Here is a 19,912-nt window from a genome sequence, read left to right as displayed (position 1 = left end):
CTTCTAAGTAAACGGTTTGAGGAGTGGTGGAGGCAGAAATTAAGATTTACTGTGTACTTAGGGCCAAGTAAGGTGCACTGGATCGTGTTAATCGTTAACTCGTGGAAACCGTCCGGAGTGTGAATACCCTCCCTCCCCTCCCCTCCCCTGCCCTCTCCTCTCCTTTTTCTTTTCTTTTCTTTTTTTTGAGACAGAGTTTCGCTCTTGTCGCTCAGGCTGGCGTGCAATGGCATGGTCTTGGCTCACTGCAACCTCCGCCTCCAGGGTTCAAGCGATTCACCTGCCTCAGCCTCCCAAGTAGCTGCGATTACAGGTACCCGCCACCACGCCCGGCTAATTTTTGTATTTTTAGTAAAAGCGGGGTTTCACCATGTTGGCCAGGCTGGTCTCGAACTCCTGACCTCGGGTGATTCGCCCGCCTCGGCCCCCCAAAGTGCTGGGATTACAGGCGTGAGTCACCGCGCCCAGCCCGGAGTGTGTATTATCCCAATTTTACGGGGAGTAATTGTGCTCACTCGGCTCACCACCAAGTCGCCATAGCACGCCTCCGCAAGGAAGCCCTCCAGGCACTTCTACTTTCCCGGACCCGCCTCCCGCTCCAGCCGGTTACACGCGCCGTTAGCAGCGTGGGCGGAGCTGGTTCTGCCTTCGCGGAACCAACTGGTCCGGCTTCTGGTGTCTCCCGTTCGCTCAATTAAAAGCCGGCTCCTCGCCTTTCGGCTTCCCCACGGTCCCTTTCGGGATTTGTAGTCAGAGGCACTTCAGCTGGCTCTAAGGAGAGCAAAGACAAGACTCCAATTCCCAGCATCCCCCGCGCCGGGAGAGTGCTGCGTGTATTCTCATCCTCTTTACTTTTCACTCCTCCCCTTACCTCCCTTCTCTTTTGAATTCTCTATTCTGCGCTCTTGCCTGTGAGATCTTTCGTCGCTTTCCCCATCTTTTCCTCGCAGTTTTTCACCATATTTCCCTCAATCTCCAGGAGCCAATGCGAGACTTTGGCTCCGATTAAGCGACGGCCCGAGACTCGGGGTGCGCGAGGAGGATCGACAGAGTGGTGAGGGGACCTAGGAGGGCGGGAGTGGCAGAGGTATGAGAGAGAGAGAGGTGAGTGAGAGGCGAGGAGTGAGAGGAAGGCAGGGAGAAGCTAGGAGATCGGAAGGCGTGGGTCAGGGTGAATGACGTGAAGTAGACTTGGGAAGGGAAAAGAGGTGGCTTTAGATTTGGGAAGCATGGAGGAGAGAGGTTACCGCCGTACTTAGCAGAAGTGGGCTAAGAGATAGAAGATAGGAAGGATGGGCAGATTTGGAGCTTATAGACTGATTTGACCAGGAGGGATGGAAGAGAGAGGTGTGGGCTCAATTTTCTTTGTCCCTGTTTAGCCAAAGATGAGACAAGTCATTGAAATACAAAATGATCTTGCAAACACAGGACAGTTAACAGTTCTGTCACTTGTTAATTGAAGGAGTTGAAGGGCAGAACTGGAGTTGAAGGGCAGAAATAGGGTGAGGAGGCAAGAAAGGGAGGGAGATTGGTCAGGTTTGGGAGAAAGCAGAGGAGATGAGTGACATGGGAAAGGAGGCCACAGAAAAGGTGGGGTTATTGTGGGGACTGATGGATCTGGAATCAGTTAGAAAGGTCAGGGGTGACACTGGCATGGATGGTGGGGGTGCATTTCTGACGTTTGCATTCCTCAGGTGATGGAGAGCACCCCTTCAAGGGGGCTGAACCGAGTACACCTACAATGCAGGAATCTGCAGGAATTCTTAGGGGGCCTGAGCCCTGGGGTATTGGACCGATTGTATGGGCACCCTGCCACTTGTCTGGCTGTCTTCAGGTGAGGAGCCCCTTCATGGCAGGGAAATGTAATGGGGTCTGCGGACTGGAATGAAATATCATAGGTAAAAGCTTAGCAGTCTGGAGTGGGGGTGGGGACTGGGGGCGAGGGTTGGAAATTGCTCCAAAATGTGGGGACCAAAACAGCAGGACTGGTAAAGTTGTTGTGGAGTGAGATGAGATGTTTGAGGGGTAATTGAGGGCAGAGATGCAGATACAATGCAGCTTCTCATATTAACCTTTGACTTCTATCCCTGTACAGGGAGCTCCCATCCTTGGCTAAGAACTGGGTGATGCGGATGCTCTTTCTGGAGCAGCCTTTGCCACAAGCTGCTGTAGCCCTGTGGGTAAAGAAGGAATTCAGCAAGTAAGTCTCAGCCAGATACAAATTTCTCAACAGCTACATTCCCAAACTGCTGTTCCTTGGAGCACTTCCAGGAAGTGTTAATAGGTATATCACAAAACTTAAACATAAATACATTTGGGAAACTCTGCTACTGCCTTTTCCCTTTTATTTATTTCCCGGCTGACCTCTTGCTTTCAAATATATCTTCCCTCTTAAAGAGTTATGTGTGATATCTGTAATGAGGCTCTGATAGGTAATGCAGTAAAGAATTTATCTTAAGAAGATACTAATTTTACTCTGTGGAACAGTGTTCCAAGGATCAGCAAGTTCAGAACAGGCAGAGATGGTGGCTTTTATGGGCCTCCTTTTTGTTCTCCAAATACCCTACTCACCTTTCTGCTTCTGTTCCAGGGCTCAGGAGGAAAGTACAGGGCTGCTGAGCGGCCTCCGGATCTGGCACACCCAGCTGCTCCCAGGCGGGCTCCAGGGCCTCATCCTCAACCCCATTTTCCGCCAGAACCTCCGCATTGCTCTTCTGGGTGGGTATGTCACTTCTTTCTCTTCCTAAGCTAGGGCAGGGGAACTGCTGTTTATTAAACTTTGGGAGGGGGAGCTCTTGGGGGCCTCCCCGGAACCTTGTGGTCTCCACGTTGGGAACTCCTTTAGGAGTAAGTTGGACCAGATGTAGTGTGTGGTGTAGGAAATGTCCCCCACTCATGGCCCCGAGGATAAGGGTGGAAAGATGGCAGAAGGGTGGCAAGGAACACAGACAGGGTTCCTTACTCTTTTTTTGTTGTTCTGTTTTGTTTGTTTTTGAGACAGAGTCTCACTCTGTCACCAAGGCCAGAGTGCAGTGGTGTGATCTTGACTCACTGCAGCCTCTACCTCCTGGGTTCAAGTGATTCTCCTGCCTCGGCCTCCCGAGTAGCTGGGATTACAGGCACCCACCAGGACGCCAGGCTAATTTTTTGTATTTTTAGTAGAGATGGGGTTTCACCATGTTGGCCAGGCTGGTCTTGATCTCCTGACCTCAAGTGATCCGCCCATCTCAGCCTCCCAAAGTACAGGGATTACAGGTGTGAGCCACCGCGCCTGGCCAGGGTTCCTTACTCTTGGCCCATCCTGGCCGTAGGGGGAAGGCCTGGTCTGATGACACAAGTCAGCTGGGACCAGACAAGCATGCCCGGGACGTTCCCTCCCTTGACAAGTATGCTGAGGAGCGATGGGAGGTAAGCATTTGGGACTGTGTGTGTCTCTGCTTGTGCTTCTACTTCTACTTCCCATGGCCCTTGGGGCATGCTCTCCCTGTTCTCTTCTGTTCTTCAGGTGGTCTTGCACTTCATGGTGGGCTCCCCCAGTGCAGCTGTCAGCCAGGACTTGGCTCAGCTCCTCAGCCAGGCTGGGCTCATGAAGAGGTGAGGAAGCCGGAGGTATAGCAGCTCTCTGCTGTGCCATCTCCTTGGGTCCCTAAGAAATGGTTTCTGGGGCTAGTCAAGATCAGAGGACATTAGCTGGAAAAGGCAAGCTGAGTAGAATATAGCCAGAGATACCAAGAAAAACGTGAGCGGACAAGTGGGGATAGTAGTCTTTCTCTGCATATCACCATCATTGTCCCGGTCTTTGTCTCTAGTACTGAACCTGGAGAGCCGCCCTGCATTACTTCCGCTGGCTTCCAGTTCCTGTTGCTGGACACCCCGGCTCAGCTCTGGTACTTTATGTTGCAGTATTTGCAGACAGCCCAGGTGAGGAGGCCGGGGCCACTTGCCGGCATGCTCTGCTCCTCTCAGGTCTCACTGAGAGACTCCTGCCTACGGACTGTTCCCTGATTTTCTCTTCTCTGTCCCTTTCTTCCCATTGTCTCCCTCCCATCCCTCCTCCTTCGTCTCTGCCTCTTTCTCCCTAGAGCCGGGGCATGGACCTAGTAGAGATTCTCTCCTTCCTCTTCCAGCTCAGCTTCTCTACTCTGGGCAAGGTAAGCAGGGGGCTGGAAGGTATAGAGATGGGAAGGGGAAAGCAAGTTGTGGGGCAGTAGAGTAGAGTGAGAAGATAAGAATGAACACAGAATGAACAGAGATGGAGAAAGACAGAATGAATGTATGGGGTTGGGGGTGGATGGGTTGTGTTTTGGACCCCAGCTGGAAACCTCTGTTCCTCAGGATTACTCTGTGGAAGGTATGAGTGATTCTCTGTTGAACTTCCTGCAACATCTGCGTGAGTTTGGGCTTGTTTTCCAGAGGAAGGTATGAGCGCCTAGATAAGTGGCTTCCAGGGAAGAAACGGTGGTGTGTTGCCTTCGCCTTTAAAAAGGAGTGGGGTCTTGGGGCAGTAGCAGGAAGCAGTTGCCAGAACTGAATACTTGGGTCTCTCGGGGGAGAGAAGTTGGGGGTTGAAGTTCTGCATCTTGGGAGGGATCTGATATTTCAGGCAGGAAGATGTAAGGCTGTGACTTCTGAGACAAGGCATCTACCTATTCTTTTCAGAGGAAATCTCGGCGTTACTACCCCACACGCCTGGCCATCAATCTCTCATCAGGTGTCTCTGGAGCTGGGGGCACTGTGCATCAGCCAGGTTTCATTGTCGTGGAAACCAATTACCGACTGTATGCCTACACGGGTGAGGCGGGACAGAGGGTCCCTGGAAGAGAAGGTTGGGGGTGAGGGAATGCCAGTTTATGTTCATGTTTACCTGGCAGTCTACAGAGCTCTCTGAGATTTCTCATGACACTTGAAAGAAGGGCTTGAGGGAGTCTGGGTGTGGGGGTGGCCTCCTCATCCTCTTTCTATCCCTGGCTCAGAGTCGGAGCTGCAGATTGCCCTCATTGCCCTCTTCTCTGAGATGCTCTATCGGTTCCCCAACATGGTGGTGGCGCAGGTGACCCGGGAGAGTGTGCAGCAGGCAATCGCCAGTGGCATCACAGCCCAGCAGGTATTCCCACTTGGGAGAGGTAGAGCAGGAAGACAGGCTGCACTTGGGCTGTGGGGGACAGAGGGTCACATTATGGAAGGCTAGCTCTGAGTCTGTTATAACAGGTGGTGGTGAGTTGTCTGTGTTTGAAGAGAAATGAAGGCTTTGGGTGTGAGAATAGGTAGACCCTTGAGGGGAAAAAAACATGGAGGGAGGAGGTATAGCTCTGGATTTGTGCCTCGGCACTGCCACATCCTAACTGCGTAAACTAGACATAGTTGTTTTGCCTCTGTGAGCCTCAGTTTCCTCATCTAGTAAATGACAGTTCTTACCTCAGGGTTGCTGGGATAATTCACTGGAAGAATAGGGGCAAAGCATTGAGCTCAGCACCTGCCATTCAATAAGTGCTTAAAAAAAAAAAAAACAGTAGCTGCTGCTATTTTAAAGAAAGAAAAACAAAACATTACTGGAAAGGGCGAATGTGCCAGAAAAGGAATATCCCACGTTGCTGGGAGCAGCAACGTGGGATAAAAGCTGAACTGGGATGGGTGGAGTTGATGACAGGAGTTACGAGTTTTTAGAATAAGCTGATGTTCCAGTGACATTAGGTGACAGCTCAGATGGCTTTCCTGCCTTCTTGCTGGAGCCCTCATGCCATTCTTGTCTGTTTTCCTAGATAATCCATTTCCTAAGGACAAGAGCCCACCCAGTGATGCTCAAACAGGTACAGACAGGCTCCAAGATGTCAGAGGCTGGCAGCTGGTGATGAGATGATGGGAAAAAAAAAGGGGCATCCAAATCTGGGGAAGGAGCAGAGGGCCGGGTTGTCTGGGGCAGTATTCTGAGTCCCTACGGTCAACCCTTGCTCCTTGCAGACACCTGTGCTGCCCCCCACCATCACCGACCAGATCCGCCTCTGGGAGCTGGAAAGGGACAGACTCCGGTTCACTGAGGGTGAGTAGCTTCTGGTGGCCAAGTCTTGGTCATTGGCCAGAGAAAGGGCAGACAATTCAGTCTTGATAAAGTGTAAAAGCTTTTCATGCATTTTATTTTTTACTTCATGGACTAGGAGAGAAAAGCTGGCAAGACAGTTTTTTTTTGTTTTTGGGGTGAGTCGGTAGTAAACAAATCGTCCCAAATCAATGCACTTTGGATTTGGCTAGGAGAGGGAATAATTCACAGTAATTTGTATTAGGCCTTTCTGAATATGGCCGGATCACACTTGGTGTTAAGATGAACCCCTGAGCAGACAAGCATAGAGAATTAGTTTCTAAAATTGCGTCCAGGGCTGCCACGAAGGAGCTGGGGGGATTTCCAGCAGGAGCTCTGAGCTTCACTTTCTCCTCTTCTTCCCGCGCCCCTCTCGTCCTGCCGACCCCAGGTGTCCTGTATAACCAGTTCCTGTCGCAAGTGGACTTTGAGCTGCTGCTGGCCCACGCGCGGGAGCTGGGCGTGCTGGTGTTCGAGAACTCGGCCAAGCGGCTCATGGTGGTGACCCCGGCCGGGCACAGCGACGTCAAGCGCTTTTGGAAGCGGCAGAAACACAGCTCCTGAGAGCGCGGGACTTGGACCCGGACCTCGGCGGGCGGGACCGGGCGGGGCGGGGCCTCAGAACTCAGGTGTTTTTTATTTACGCGTCAGGGCTTTTCTTGTCTAATAAAGTTGTGATAGCTAGCACTGCGGTCCCGGGCGCCTCCCCGTGGGGTTTGCCTTCGCTGCGGACTCGCTCCTCTTGTCGACAGCCATTGGACCGGGAGGGAGAGGGTGGGGCCGAAGCCAGCTGCTGCGCATGCGCCGGCCGGGGCCTCGCCACCATGCGCCGCGCGGCTCCGGGGCCACGTTCCAGGGTCGGGTTTGGTGGAGCCCCCAGTCCCTGCCGCCGCGGGGCGCCCTGGGATAGCGGCGGGGCCTCCCGGTGAGCGCGCGCCGGGGCGGCTTCTGGGAAGTGGGAGACGCTGCGGGTCCTGGGCCCAGGCCTTGGGATGGGCGGGAAGGCCTGGCCGCGCCGGGCTGTGAGCACTGCAGGAGGCCCCTGGGCAGGTGGAGATCGCGGCGGCCCTGGCGGGACTCCTTGCTGGCTCCTGGGCGCGCTGATGCCCGTCATCTCCCTGAGTTTCTGAGCCCTATCTCTCAAGTGTCAGTGGTCACCGCCAAATCCAGACACTCTGGCCCTGTTCCGGAAGAGCCCTGGTCTCCGTGGCTCCATGGCGCTGTCTGTGGATATCATGCACTCTAGCTCTAAAGGAGGAAAGGTTGTGGGGGAGGGAATACAGACTTGGAATAACAGATCTGTGCTAATTAGAGACGGGGAAGATCGAATAAGGGGAGTGACCCTCCTCCACCCCCATATCCTAATGTGCACTCTCTATCCGGAACAGATCTCGGCCCCTTTCCAAACACTCCTGATGCCTCATTTGCCTCTCGCCTCTTTTCGACCACCATTCTGGGGACTGAGGCACTCACGGGGCCTCCCCAGGTTTCATTCCGTTTCTACACAGTCGGAGCCCCATGGATCTCCCATCTCGCAGAGGAACCGTGAAGCCAAACAGAAGCGCCTGCGAGAGAAGCAGGCAACTCTGGAGGCTGAGATAGCAGGGGAGAGCAAGGTTAGTGGTCAGACAGCTTGTCCTCAGGTTTCTGAGACTTGGGAGGGGCTGGAGGAGACGGGCTGAAATGCAGTCTGGGGTATACTGGATCCCAGCCTCTTCCGCTTTCTTTTCTCAGTCACCTGCAGAATCCATTAAGGCCTGGAGGCCTAAGGAGGTAGTATTGTATGAAATCCCTACGAAACCCGGTGAAAAGAAAGGTAAGTAGAATAAGTAAGAAGGCCTTTTCTTTCACATATGTGTTGCCCATTTGGCCTGCCGAAATGCAGCCTGGGGACAAGTTCAGTGGTTAGTGGAACTCTTCTCTGCCTTCACAGATGTCTCTGGGCCCCTGCCTCCTGCATACAGCCCCCGATATGTTGAGGCTGCCTGGTACCCGTGGTGGGTACGAGAGGGCTTCTTCAAACCAGAATATCAGGTTAGTATCTGGCAGGGAGGGGTCCTAAATGGTCTCCAGGACAGAGTGGCCCTTAAATACAACTGGACCTCAGAGTTGAACTCACAATGTAGACCTTGTCTTCTTTCTGGCTCTGGTGTCTCCAAAGATTTCTCTTGGCAGATCCCCCCTGGCCAATTCCCTCCTCTCCACTCTCCTCTGTTATTTGTAGGACAATTCTTCCTTGAAGTTCTTTCTGTTCTGGAGACAGTAGAGGGTGCTCTTTCCCCAATCCAATTCTCTCTTGCCCCTTTGACTTTTTTTCTTCCTCTAGGCCCGGCTGCCCCAAGCTACAGGGGAGACCTTTTCCATGTGTATCCCACCTCCCAATGTCACTGGCTCCCTGCACATTGGCCACGCACTCACGGTGGCCATACAGGATGCCCTCGTGCGCTGGTGAGAGGGGAGTGGGGGCTGCTTGAGTTCTTGGAAGGGAAATAGGAAGGGCAGGAATGAGTGAGGATAAACATTTAAGCTCAGGGGCTCACAGGAGGGCATTTTTGTTGCAGGCACCGGATGCGTGGGGATCAAGTGCTGTGGGTCCCTGGTTCAGATCACGCAGGAATTGCTACACAAGTATGTCTTTTGTTACATGTTCCTTTTCTTGGGTGAAAGCAATTTCTTCCCCCAAAGCAACCTGACTCTGTTCATTTGCCCTGAATCTAACTGCAGGCTGTGGTGGAGAAACAACTGTGGAAGGAACGGGGAGTGAGGAGACATGAGCTGAGCCGGGAGGCCTTCCTTAGGGAGGTGTGGCAGTGGAAGGAGGCGTGAGTATGATGGGCAGGGCTCGGGGGGCCCAGATGGCAGATTTGGTTTCTTGCCTCCCACCACTATCACTCCTGACTTGTAATCCTTGGCTCTTCCTGACACAGCTCTGACTTCCTCAGAGATGGAAGCTCTGGAGCCCCTTAATGTTTGGTGGAGTTTCCAAGCCTTATGTGTGTGGAAATTATATATGCATTAGAATATTCGTGTGTGTGTGTGTGTGTGTGTGTGTGTGTATTTATATATATATATATATTTTCTTTCTCTTTACTTGCCCCAATTTCTCTTGTCTAAATCTCACCTTCTTCCACTCGCCCATTCCCACCTTTCAATTCCCATGGAATTACCCTCATTCTTCTGGGTCTGTTATCTCATGCCATCTCTGTGAAGCATCCTTGGATTTCCCACAATATGGCTATCCCTCCTCTCTTCCTATAGAACCCTTTGCCTCTTTTAACATCTCAGAAAACCCCATACTGGGTTTGTAAGTCCATTTCTATTAGCCTCTAGAGGCTAGATCAATGCCATCCTCACTTGATTTTCCTCCAACACCTGGCATTGCTGGGGGGGCATCACTGGGCCTGGTACATAGGAAGTGCTTGGGAAGTGTTTGCTGACAAGGATCTCTCTGGGCACAGGAAAGGTGGAGAGATCTGTGAGCAGCTGCGGGCTCTGGGTGCCTCCCTGGACTGGGATCGAGAGTGTTTTACCATGGATGTTGTGAGTGTTCTGTGCCTTGGTCCCTGTGAGTGTTGGGCGATGTTTAGGGATCTATGTGGGGCTGGGAGGCAGCAATGCCTGGGTCCCTGAGCAGGGTGATGGGCTGAGAAGTGGCTGTTAGAGGTGGACACTCAGGTCATTCCAGGGCTCCTCAGTGGCTGTGACTGAAGCTTTTGTGCGGCTCTACAAGGCGGGGTTGCTGTACCGGAACCGTCAGCTTGTCAACTGGTCATGTGCTTTAAGATCAGCCATCTCAGACATCGAGGTGAGGCGGAGAGAGGGAAGCAGGTTTGTGAGAGCTCTGAGGCAGAGTGGTCAATGGTTAAGGGCTCAGACTCTGGAGCCAGGGTGCCTGGATTCAAATCTGAGGCCTGCCTGTGACAGCTGTGTGGCTTTTGGCAGGCCGTTTAGTCTCTTTAAGCCTCAGCTTCCTCAGTCTGTAAATTAGAGATGATGGAATGCTTGCATTGTGGGGGTGTTGTAAAAATTAAATGAGAATTCACATAGGTACTTGGCAAGATACCTGGCCATGGCTTAAGTGCTCAGTGAATATTTATTAGAAGTGTGACTGCACAAGCATTGGGTGAGGGCAAAGGGAGGTAGCTCCCGAATCCTCCAAATGGCTTTTAGATGGATTGCAGGGAGGCTGGGCAGATGGATGAGTGGCAGAGTGAAGCCTGGGCATGAGCCTTGCAGAAAGGCTGCCCTCTGACCCAGCTTTCTCGGCGCCTCCAGGTGGAGAACCGGCCCCTGCCTGGCCACACACAGCTTCGACTGCCTGGCTGCCCCACCCCCGTGTCTTTTGGCCTCCTGTTTTCTGTTGCCTTCCCCGTGGATGGAGAGCCTGGTGAGCATAGTACTCTGCAAGGTCACCCGTTTACCTCCATTTTTCCTGTTTTCTGGAGCCTATGTTGGGCTGCTAGGTACCCATCAGTCCATCTCTCACATGAACCTTGGTAGCGTTCGCCTCAGCGTGGGCACTTACCCAGGGTCTTCTGGGGGATGTACAAAAAGTGCATGTGGTCACTGCCCTTTGAGAGTGTGGTGTGATTCTTCAGGAGTGCGCTACCCAAGAAAGAGATCAGTTCTAAGGCATGGTTTTTTTTTTTGTTTGTTTTGTTTGTTTGTTTTTTTGTTTTGAGACGGAGTCTCACTCTGTCACCCAGGCTGCAGTGCAATGGCACCGTCTCGGCTCCTGCAACCTCTGCTTCCCAGGTTCAAGCGATTCTCCTGTCTCAGCCTCCTGAGTAGCTGGGATTACAGGCACATGCCACCAGGCCCGGCTGATTTTTGTATTTTTAGTAGAGACGGGGTTTCACCATGTTGGTCAGGTTGATCTCGAACTCCTGACCTCATGATCCACCCGCCCCGGCCTCCCAAAGTGCTGGGATTACAGGTGTGAGCCACCGAACCCGGCCTCTAAGGTGTGGTTTTTACGGTAAATGTTCTGAAGAGCTCAGAGAAAGGGAAGACAGATGAGCTGGAATTGTCAGAGGAAGCTTCTTGTAGGAGGAGCTGATGCTGCCCCTGAAGAATGTAGATCGTTTGTGATTAGGACACTGAGAATCCCCAGTGTCCTCTGGGCACCCAGCAAGAATTCTATTATAGTTGCTTTAATTAATGCTGCCCCTATTTCTTCCATGCAAATGATCAGGGAATTCCTTAGCACCAGACACCTTCTCAGACCTCTGGTCATCAGTTTATGGGAAACCCTGGGTTCCTGTAAACACTGCTCCTACTTTTTTCTAGTCACTCCTGGGGGCCTCTTCCACCTTGACTACTCCCTGCCCCTTCCCCTTTCCAGTTCTACTGCCTTTAGCCATGTTGGCAGTGAGGGGTGAGGATGATGACCAGCCGTAAGTATTTAAATGTTTGTCTTCAGATGCAGAGGTTGTGGTAGGAACCACGAGGCCAGAGACGCTGCCTGGAGATGTGGCTGTGGCTGTTCATCCAGACGACTCGCGATACACAGTAATACCCAGTGCGCTCCTGCAGTCTGGCTCGCCCCACCTATGGCCTTCTCTTCTCTTGGGTTTTAAATGGTGGCTCTTTCTCTCTTGCTTCTACTTCCTTTTCCTGAGACCTCTCTCAGTGGTTCTGATTCGACTTCCTCCTCTTATACTTTTTCTGTAGCTCAGGGGTTGACAAACTGGCCCATGGTCCTAATCCAGCTTGCGGCCTTTTTTTTTTTTTGAGACGGAGTCTCGCTCTGTTACCAAGGCTGGAGGGCAGTGGCGCGATCTTGGCTCACTGCAACCTCCACCTCCCGGGTTCAAGCAATTCTCCTGCCTCAGCCTCCTGAGTAGCTGGGAGTGTGGCACCATGCCCGGCACTTGCCACCACGCCCGGCTAACTTTTTGTATTTTTACAAAAATTAGTAATTAATTTTTTTTAAGTAATGTAATTTTTAAGTAATGTTACTTAGTAGAGACGGGGTGTCACTGTGTTAGCCAGGATAGTCTCGATCTCCTGACCTCGTGATCTGCCCACCTCGGCCTCCCAAAGTGCTGGGATTACAGGCGTGAGCCACCGCGCCCGGCCGCTTGCAGCCTTTATATTATCTATGGCTGCTATTATATACCCTCTCCAGCTCTGCTGCAGTGGCAGAATAGAGTAATTGTGCAGAAATTGAATTTGTCTCTAGGCCCAAAAGCCTGAAATATCTACATTCTGGCCCCTTAAGAGTGTGCTGACCTTGCTCTAGCTTGCTACCTTCCACTTTCTACCTTCTTATTCCTGGGGTTCTCACGCCCCAGCCCAGACCCTTCCAACCTTCACAGGTGCCTGTCCCCAATCCCTCTCCCTTCCCTTCAGCATCTACACGGGCGACAGCTTCGTCACCCCTTGATGGGGCAGGCTCTTCCCCTCATCACAGACTATGCTGTTCAGCCACATGTGGGCACAGGTGAGTGGAAGTCAGGGGAGGGAGAGAAAGTTGGGGGTCCTGGAGGAGAGGGGAGGGAGCCAGGAGGAAGAGGAAGGTGGGAGTGGGAGATCCTCATATAGGGTGGTCTGAGTGGGGAATGGGAGGGAGGCACAGACAGAGAAAGTCACAGGGGCTGGGGCGGTGCGGGTGATGATGATACATCTGGAAAAGCAAAAGCCAAGGTCAGTTTCAGTACTCACCATGGCTGTGCTCCCCAAGGGGCAGTGAAGGTGACTCCAGCTCACAGTCCTGCCGATGCTGAGATGGGGGCCCGACATGGCTTGAGCCCTCTGAACGTCATTGCGGAGGATGGGACCATGACCTCCCTCTGCGGGGACTGGCTACAGGTGGTACCACCCTATGTTACCCCATCCTTTGGGGGCACTCTGTCCCCGTACTCCTCCTCCTAGTTTCTTATTTCTCTAGAGGCCTTCAATCTTTACTCTTGCTGCTTTTTCTTCAGGGACTTCACCGGTTTGTGGCCCGCGAAAAGATAGTGTCTGTGCTGAGTGAACGGGGCCTGTTCCGGGGCCTCCAGAACCACCCCATGGTACTGCCCATCTGCAGGTAACCTCGTTTTAACTCCTTTACGAAGGGCTACCCCCAAAAGGGAATGTATGAAGCTTAAGGGTGACAATAGGATGGGCTCTGCACCCCTCCGTTAGAGTATGAGCTCCGTGTGGATTTTATTCACTATTGTATCCTCAGTACCAAGGGCCTGGCATGGCGTGGGGTCTGGTGCCCCTGGGAGAAGTCACAGGGCCGGAAGAGCAGTGGACTCACCCTGTCTCCCTTTCAGCCGTTCTGGGGACGTGATAGAATACCTGCTGAAGAGCCAGTGGTTTGTCCGCTGCCAGGAAATGGGGGCCCGAGCTGCCAAGGTGAGGCTGCAGTGTAGGAAGGACTGGGGCCAGGGGTTGGGGGAGCTCCCTGAGAATTGGAATGAAGAAATGGGGAGCAGGAGACCTCCTGCCCTGAAGACCTCTCCAGCTGTGTAACGGAGAGGATGTGTGGGATGCAGGCTGGGCGGCCCAGCAAGGGCTGGCTCATATCCTTACTCAAGCCCAGAATCTGGCAAGAGGCTTGGGAGGTCCTTTCTGAGTTTTAAAATGACCTCAGAGGCCACTCGTCCTATCTGTGGAGGTGCGGCCGTGCAGGAAGGGCAACATTGTCTAAAGGCCCCTTTCCCTCCAGGCTGTGGAGTCGGGGGCCCTGGAGCTCAGTCCCTCCTTCCACCAGAAGAACTGGCAGCACTGGTTTTCCCATATTGGGTAAGGGTAGGGTAAGGGGAGCTCTTGTGGAGATGGGGAGGGGGGAACCGACTGGTTATTCTAAGACTTCATGGATGTCCTCCCGGCAGGGACTGGTGTGTCTCCCGGCAGCTGTGGTGGGGCCATCAGATTCCAGCCTACCTGGTTGTAGAGGACCACGCGCAGGTGGGTAGGAAGAAGCACCCGGAGGGCCGAGTGTGGCCCAGAGCACCTAGGCCAGGAGTCAGAGCTGCGCAGGGCCAAGTCCCGCTCCTGCCTGGTAATGTGCTTCATGCTCATAGTCATGTAACCTTCTGCGTGATCAAGGATCCCTGAAGTGGCATTTCTTTATCTCACCCCTGGAGGAACCTGGCCACTCTAAGACCACATGAGAGGATGTGAAAACCAAGTGACATTTACACCTGTCAGCTGTTCTTCCTCACTCTCCCCGACCCCTTCCTACTTTTGCAGGGAGAAGAGGACTGTTGGGTGGTTGGGCGGTCAGAGGCTGAGGCCAGAGAGGTAGCAGCAGAACTGACAGGGAGGCCAGGGGCAGAGCTGACCCTGCAGAGGGGTGAGTGCCTGAGCTGGGGAGGGATGTACAGGGGAGCGGGGGCTTGGGCATCTGGGCCTTTGAGGGGAACGGATCCCAAGATACAGAAGGTAGGGTCAGGAAAGTTGGGAATGGAGCCAAAGGGGACAGCCCTGGTCTCTGGGGGTGGGGGTTGGCCTAGAATGGTGGCAGCAGTGGTCTGAGGTCCTAGAAGCCAAGGTTCCAACTGTCCCCATTCTTTTTCTGTTTCTCAGATCCTGATGTCCTAGACACATGGTTTTCTTCTGCCCTGTTCCCCTTTTCTGCCCTAGGCTGGCCCCAAGAGGTGAGGCGGGTTGAGAGGGCGAAAGTGAAGCGGAAACGATAAGGAAGGGATGGCTGGGCCCCCACAGAGGCTTGACGGGGGCCCGGGGCCTGGGCCTCTTACTGCTCCTCTTCCCCCTAGACCCCAGACCTTGCTCGTTTCTACCCCCTGTCACTTTTGGAAACGGGCAGCGACCTTCTGCTGTTCTGGGTGGGCCGCATGGTCATGTTGGGGACCCAGCTCACAGGGCAGCTGCCCTTCAGCAAGGTAACAACCCTTCAGTGCCCTGCCACTTTCTGTGACTCCAGTGTTCCCCAAACCTTGTCCTCCCTTCTAACCCGTAATGTGGTCCTTTCCACTTTCCTGATTCCTTTTTCCTGATTGACTTCCTACCCTACCCCCAAAAGTATGGAGGCCAGAGATCCCAAGGGACCTTCAAGGAAACGCCACTCTGCTAACCCCTCCCTGCCCCCAGGTACTTCTTCATCCCATGGTTCGGGACAGGCAGGGCCGGAAGATGAGCAAGTCCCTGGGGAATGTGCTGGACCCAAGAGACATCATCTGTGGGGTGGAGATGCAGGTGAGGATGAAGCACCCACTAGAGGGACAGGGTTTGCAGGGTTTGCAGGAGAGAGGAAGGGAGGCTGAGGGAGGAGTGAGGCCAGCAGGTGTGACCCTTGCAGAGGCAGGGCCTTCGACCTGTGCCGTGAATTACCCACTTCCATCCCCAGGTGCTGCAGGAAAAGCTGAGAAGTGGAAATTTGGACCCCGCAGAGCTGGCCATTGTGGCTGCAGCACAGGTGAGTCATCGCTGCCTGCCCCCTCCCAGCTCTAGCTCACTGCCTCTGGCTTCCTCTGCAACCCAGGTCCTGGCCCTGCAGCCACAAAGGCATCTGCCACCCTTCTTCTTCCTCTGGTTGCAGAAAAAGGACTTTCCTCATGGGATCCCTGAGTGTGGGACAGATGCCCTGAGATTCACACTCTGCTCCCATGGAGTTCAGGGTAAGCCTGGGTGAGGGGTGTCGAGGTGAGCAGAGGGCAGCGGGCACCTGTGCAGGGGCAGGGCAGGGGCAGGACTTCCGGTGCTGCCGCCACCTACATGCAGACTACCTCGATTCTCCCCTTCCAGCGGGCGACTTGCGCCTGTCAGTCTCTGAGGTCCAGAGCTGCCGACATTTCTGCAACAAGATCTGGAATGCTCTGCGCTTTATCCTCAATGCTTTAGGGGAGAAATTTGTGCCACAGCCTGCTGAGGAGGTAAGAGAAAGCAGAGGTGCTTGGGAGTAGGGTAGTCAGGTGTCAGAGGGCCAAGGTGGCATCTGGAAGGAAAGGAGGCAGGGGAGGGGGAGTCAGGCCATCCTGCCCTCTCTGCCTGCAGCTGTCTCCCTCCTCCCCGATGGATGCCTGGATCCTGAGCCGCCTTGCCCTGGCCGCCCGGGAGTGTGAGCGGGGCTTCCTCACCCGAGAGCTCTCACTCGTCACTCACGCCCTGCACCACTTCTGGCTTCACAACCTCTGTGATGTCTACTTGGTGAGTGAGGCTGGGGGAGGCTTGGTATTCCCATGCCTGCTTCGAATTCCTCTGGAAATCCGATTCCAAGGCAGAGAGCTCTGGAGTTAATAAGTTCCCAATTGTCCCCTCAGGAAAGGAGAGGAGAGGAGACGAAGGAGTCTCAGTTCCCCTCTTCCTGGGACTGGTTTTGGCAGTGCAGCCCAGGCACTGTTGCGTGCCTGTCACCGGGGAGAGGAGGAGGAGGAGGAGGAGGAGGAGGAGGAAGAGGGAGACTTCTAGAAATGTGTGACAAGTCGGTGTCAGAAGGCAGAGGGGAATTTTTTTGGTCCCTGTAGTTGCTGAGTTTGGCCCATAGGCAGGCTGCGTGCTGAGAGAGGCCTGGGAGGGACTAGCAGCCATCTTTAGACCAGGAGTTCTCACGCTGTCCTACGTCCAAAGCACCTGGAGGGCTTGTTGACCATGGATCCCCCTGCCACCCCAGAGTGGCTCCTTTAGCAGGTTGGGGTGGGGGTGGGTGGTGTTATGAATATTCATTTCGTGTCCCACGTGGTGCTGCTGCTGCTGGCTGTGGACCACTGCCCTAGCTCAGCCTTTTAAAAACCTCTGTCCCCTGTTGATAAGCAAAAAACTCAATGATTTTTTTCCCTAAACTACATGTTTCCCTGGAAATCCTGTCCCCATGTACTGCAGAGAATTGCTGTCCTGGATTCCCCTTCTTTGTGCTGAGCATGTCCTAGGACTGTGGATCATATCAGAAGTGCTAAGTGCTTCTGCCTGTCCCTTTCTCCCAGGACCCATGGCCTGCCTCGCTGGCGGGTAGGGCAGTGGCTGTAGGGAGGAGGGCTGTGGCCCTGGACCTGTCCTCTGACCATTGGCTTTCTCTCCAGGAGGCTGTGAAGCCTGTGCTGTGGCACTTGCCCCGCCCCCTGGGGCCCCCTCAGATCCTGTTCTCCTGCGCTGACCTCGGCCTCCGCCTCCTGGCCCCACTGATGCCCTTCCTGGCTGAAGAGCTCTGGCAGAGGCTGCCCCCCAGGCCTGGTTGCCCCCCTGCCCCCAGTATCTCGGTTGCCCCCTACCCCAGCGCCTGCACCTTGGTGAGTCCCAAGCACCTTGGAGTGGGCCTGCGGGTGAAGCGGGGGGAGCGCCTTCTGAAGGGGTTTGCTGTAGGGGGCTCATCTGCAGGAATGGTTCGTACTTTACTGTGGAGCCCTGGGGAGGATAGATTGTTCCTGCAGGGTTGCTGCGATGACCCTAGGGTCTTGAGGGACAGTATTAGCGTAGTGCTGAAGAGCAGGACTCTGTTGCTAGACTGCTATTTGTGAGCTGTGTGATCGAGCCTCAGTTTCCCCATGTTTAAACTAGGAACAGTAATAGTATATGTTATGGTTGTGATGAGGGTTGGATAAGTTAGTAATAGGGTGTCCCCAAAATCTCAGTGCAGCTTTAATAACTTCAGAAGGATAAATGCTATGAACTCACCCAAAAATTATTTTAAAATTTAACTATTTAAATTTATACTTATTTGGTTTTGAGTTTTGACTAATTCATTTTAAATTCTAATTTATTTTTGGTTGGCCATTTCAATCAGAGCAACTAAACAGACATCAAACCTGATCATCTAAAACCTCTTAAATGATGCCTCACTTTTTGTCATGTTCCTTGAGATGGTGGATTTTCTGTGGTGCTGAGGACAGATCTCATTGCCCTAAGGAGATGGGGTGGATGGGTTGAAAAGAGAGCCAGAAGGGTTGGTGCTGAGTCTCCCAGGAGCCCCTTTGCCAACTCTGGCTCCCCCCCATTGCCAGGAGCACTGGCGCCAGCCAGAGCTGGAGCGGCGCTTCTCCCGGGTCCAAGAGGTCGTGCAGGTGCTAAGGTCTCTCCGAGCCACGTACCAGCTCACCAAAGCCCGGCCGCGAGGTGAGGCAAGGCGGGTCCTGGGCTCGGATCCCTGCAGGAAAAGGGGGCTGATGGGGAAAAGAGGAGAGCCTGAAGGGCAGACCCCCCATTAGGAGGTGCAGGGTAGGAAGGGAGGCAGGAGCTGAGGCCTTGCCCCTGACAGTTTCTTTCTTTCCAGTGCTGCTGCAGAGCTCAGAGCCTGGGGACCAGGGCCTCTTCGAGGCCTTCTTGGAGCCCCTGGGCACCCTGGGCTACTGTGGGGCTGTGGGCCTGTTACCCCCAGGCACAGCAGCTCCCTCTGGCTGGGCCCAGGCTCCACTCAGTGACACGGCTCAGGTCTACATGGAGCTGCAGGTGACCAGAGGGCATGGGGAGGGTTAGGGCAGGCTTGGGAAGCATGCTGGGAGGAAGGGAGGGGCTGGGCTCTATAAAGTGGGGGAAGGTACCTTCTAATGGAGGATGGAGACCTGGCAGCAGGCGGATGTCTGAGCCTTTTCTCCCTGTTCTTCCCCAGGGCCTGGTGGACCCGCAGATCCAGCTACCCCTGTTAGCTGCCCGAAGGTACAAGTTGCAGAAGCAGCTTGATGGCCTCACAGCCAGGACCCCATCAGAAGGGGAGGCAGGGACTCAGAGGCAACAAAAGGTAAGGCTGAGGGAGGCCCCCAGAAGGCTCGACCCCTGAGGGCATGTGGGTCAGGGGGGGCCTCATTCCTGGATCCTCACCTCCTTTTCTCCTTGTCCAGCTTTCTTCCCTCCAGCTGGAATTGTCAAAACTGGACAAGGCAGCCTCTCACCTCCGGCAGCTGATGGATGAGCCTCCAGCCCCAGGGAGCCCGGAGCTCTAACTCATCATCCCCATCAGTTTTCCTCCCTCTCAGACCTGTCTTTGAGGACAAACAGATTTGTCAGGTGTCAGGGTGCAGTGGGACGTCAGAGACTATGTGGTCCATCGCCTTCATTGTGTAAATGAGGACACAGACTGGCTTGGTCGCAGTGACTGTGGTGTCCTTGAGATGCTCACATTACTGCCCGGCCTGCCTCCTACCTGGAAGTCTGGGAATGAGGAGATTCAGATAAACTTTTGAAATCCCAAACATGTCTGTTTGTTGCTCTTTGGTCCCCTTTGCTCCTAGTGGTGACTTTTGTGCTTCTGAGTTGTCCCCTGAGAGCTTGGTCTGGGAAAAGAGGAGGGGGGTCCTCGCTGGAGGAAGAGGATCTTTCTAGTCATGGGTAGGGTATGGGCACAGTGGTTCCAGTTCTACCTACTTTCTGGTCTAACTGACGATGCCCTGGCTTTTGCAGGCTCTTTCTCCTCCACTTCTCACTAAATGGAAGCTTCCTTGGCCGTATCCCTAGAGGTGCTGAGAGAAGTAGGACTTCCTCCAGACCTGATGGGCTACAGGCTGTGCTGCAGATGGCGTGCCCGCACCTTCTGTGCTCTGACACCTGAGTACCCAGCCTCTGAGTTACACATTCACAGCACAGCCAGCCACCTTACCCACGCCAAACACCGTCTCATCTCCATGGAATTCAGGGGCCTGGCCCTTCCACGCCCAGAGTACATTCTGTCCAGCAGCTCTGAGTAGCCTGTCCTGGGTTGAGTCTTCTATGGTGCTAGATGTACGATGCCATTTCTTCCTACTGAAAACCTCATGAGGTGGGTGTTAGCTCCATTTTGGAGATTTTTATTTTTAAGACAGGGTCTTGCTCTGTTGCTCAGGCTGGAGTGCAGTGGCATAATCATGGCTCACTGTAGCCTCAACCTCCAGGGCTCTAGTGATCCTCCTACCTCAGACTCCCGAGTAGCTGGGACCACAGGTGTGCACCACTGTTCCCTGCTACTTTTTTTTTTTTGGA

General features: G+C 53.8%; 2 protein-coding genes across 7 annotated transcripts; both read left to right on the top strand.

Annotated features, from left to right (window-relative positions):
• Positions 1–822: 822 nt before the first annotated feature.
• Positions 823–6,760, top strand: GTF2H4 (general transcription factor IIH subunit 4). 3 transcript variants are annotated; one of them, XM_055263337.2, is made up of 14 exons: positions 823–1,029; positions 1,695–1,834; positions 2,096–2,200; positions 2,591–2,722; positions 3,312–3,408; positions 3,506–3,594; positions 3,810–3,921; positions 4,083–4,151; positions 4,336–4,419; positions 4,660–4,792; positions 4,974–5,104; positions 5,760–5,807; positions 5,959–6,037; positions 6,465–6,760. In XM_055263337.2, the coding sequence occupies exons 2-14, from the start codon at positions 1,698–1,700 to the stop codon at positions 6,635–6,637; spliced, it is 1,389 nt and encodes a 462-aa protein (XP_055119312.1). In that variant the 5' UTR covers positions 823–1,029; positions 1,695–1,697; the 3' UTR covers positions 6,638–6,760. The 3 variants fall into 3 exon arrangements, with proteins under 3 accessions (XP_055119312.1, XP_055119313.1, XP_055119311.1); XM_055263338.2 differs by having other exon boundaries at positions 823–1,104; XM_055263336.2 differs by having other exon boundaries at positions 824–1,054.
• An 83-nt stretch (positions 6,761–6,843) lies between these two features.
• On the top strand, positions 6,844–19,149 carry VARS2 (valyl-tRNA synthetase 2, mitochondrial). Of its 4 annotated transcripts, none has more exons than XM_055263332.2 (30): positions 6,844–7,335; positions 7,462–7,689; positions 7,808–7,889; positions 8,007–8,107; positions 8,400–8,521; positions 8,635–8,701; positions 8,798–8,895; positions 9,532–9,613; positions 9,759–9,878; positions 10,349–10,460; positions 11,496–11,584; positions 12,428–12,518; positions 12,759–12,886; positions 13,003–13,106; positions 13,339–13,420; positions 13,734–13,810; positions 13,900–13,975; positions 14,261–14,363; positions 14,597–14,667; positions 14,788–14,913; positions 15,122–15,226; positions 15,378–15,446; positions 15,570–15,648; positions 15,776–15,903; positions 16,025–16,177; positions 17,047–17,253; positions 17,965–18,076; positions 18,234–18,409; positions 18,570–18,698; positions 18,799–19,149. In XM_055263332.2, exons 1-30 carry the CDS (start codon positions 7,288–7,290, stop codon positions 18,898–18,900), a joined length of 3,267 nt encoding a protein of 1,088 aa, XP_055119307.2. In that variant the 5' UTR covers positions 6,844–7,287; the 3' UTR covers positions 18,901–19,149. The 4 variants fall into 4 exon arrangements, with proteins under 4 accessions (XP_055119307.2, XP_055119310.2, XP_063488544.1 ...); XM_055263335.2 differs by having other exon boundaries at positions 7,005–7,123; XM_063632474.1 differs by having other exon boundaries at positions 7,043–7,118; positions 7,452–7,689.
• Positions 19,150–19,912: the final 763 nt, after the last annotated feature.

The sequence above is a fragment of the Symphalangus syndactylus genome, chromosome 23 (assembly GCF_028878055.3).
Source record: "Symphalangus syndactylus isolate Jambi chromosome 23, NHGRI_mSymSyn1-v2.1_pri, whole genome shotgun sequence".
Classification (NCBI taxonomy): Eukaryota; Metazoa; Chordata; class Mammalia; order Primates; family Hylobatidae; genus Symphalangus; species Symphalangus syndactylus.
Note: the sequence above shows the minus strand (reverse complement) of the source record. Positions and strands in the feature narration are given on the sequence as shown.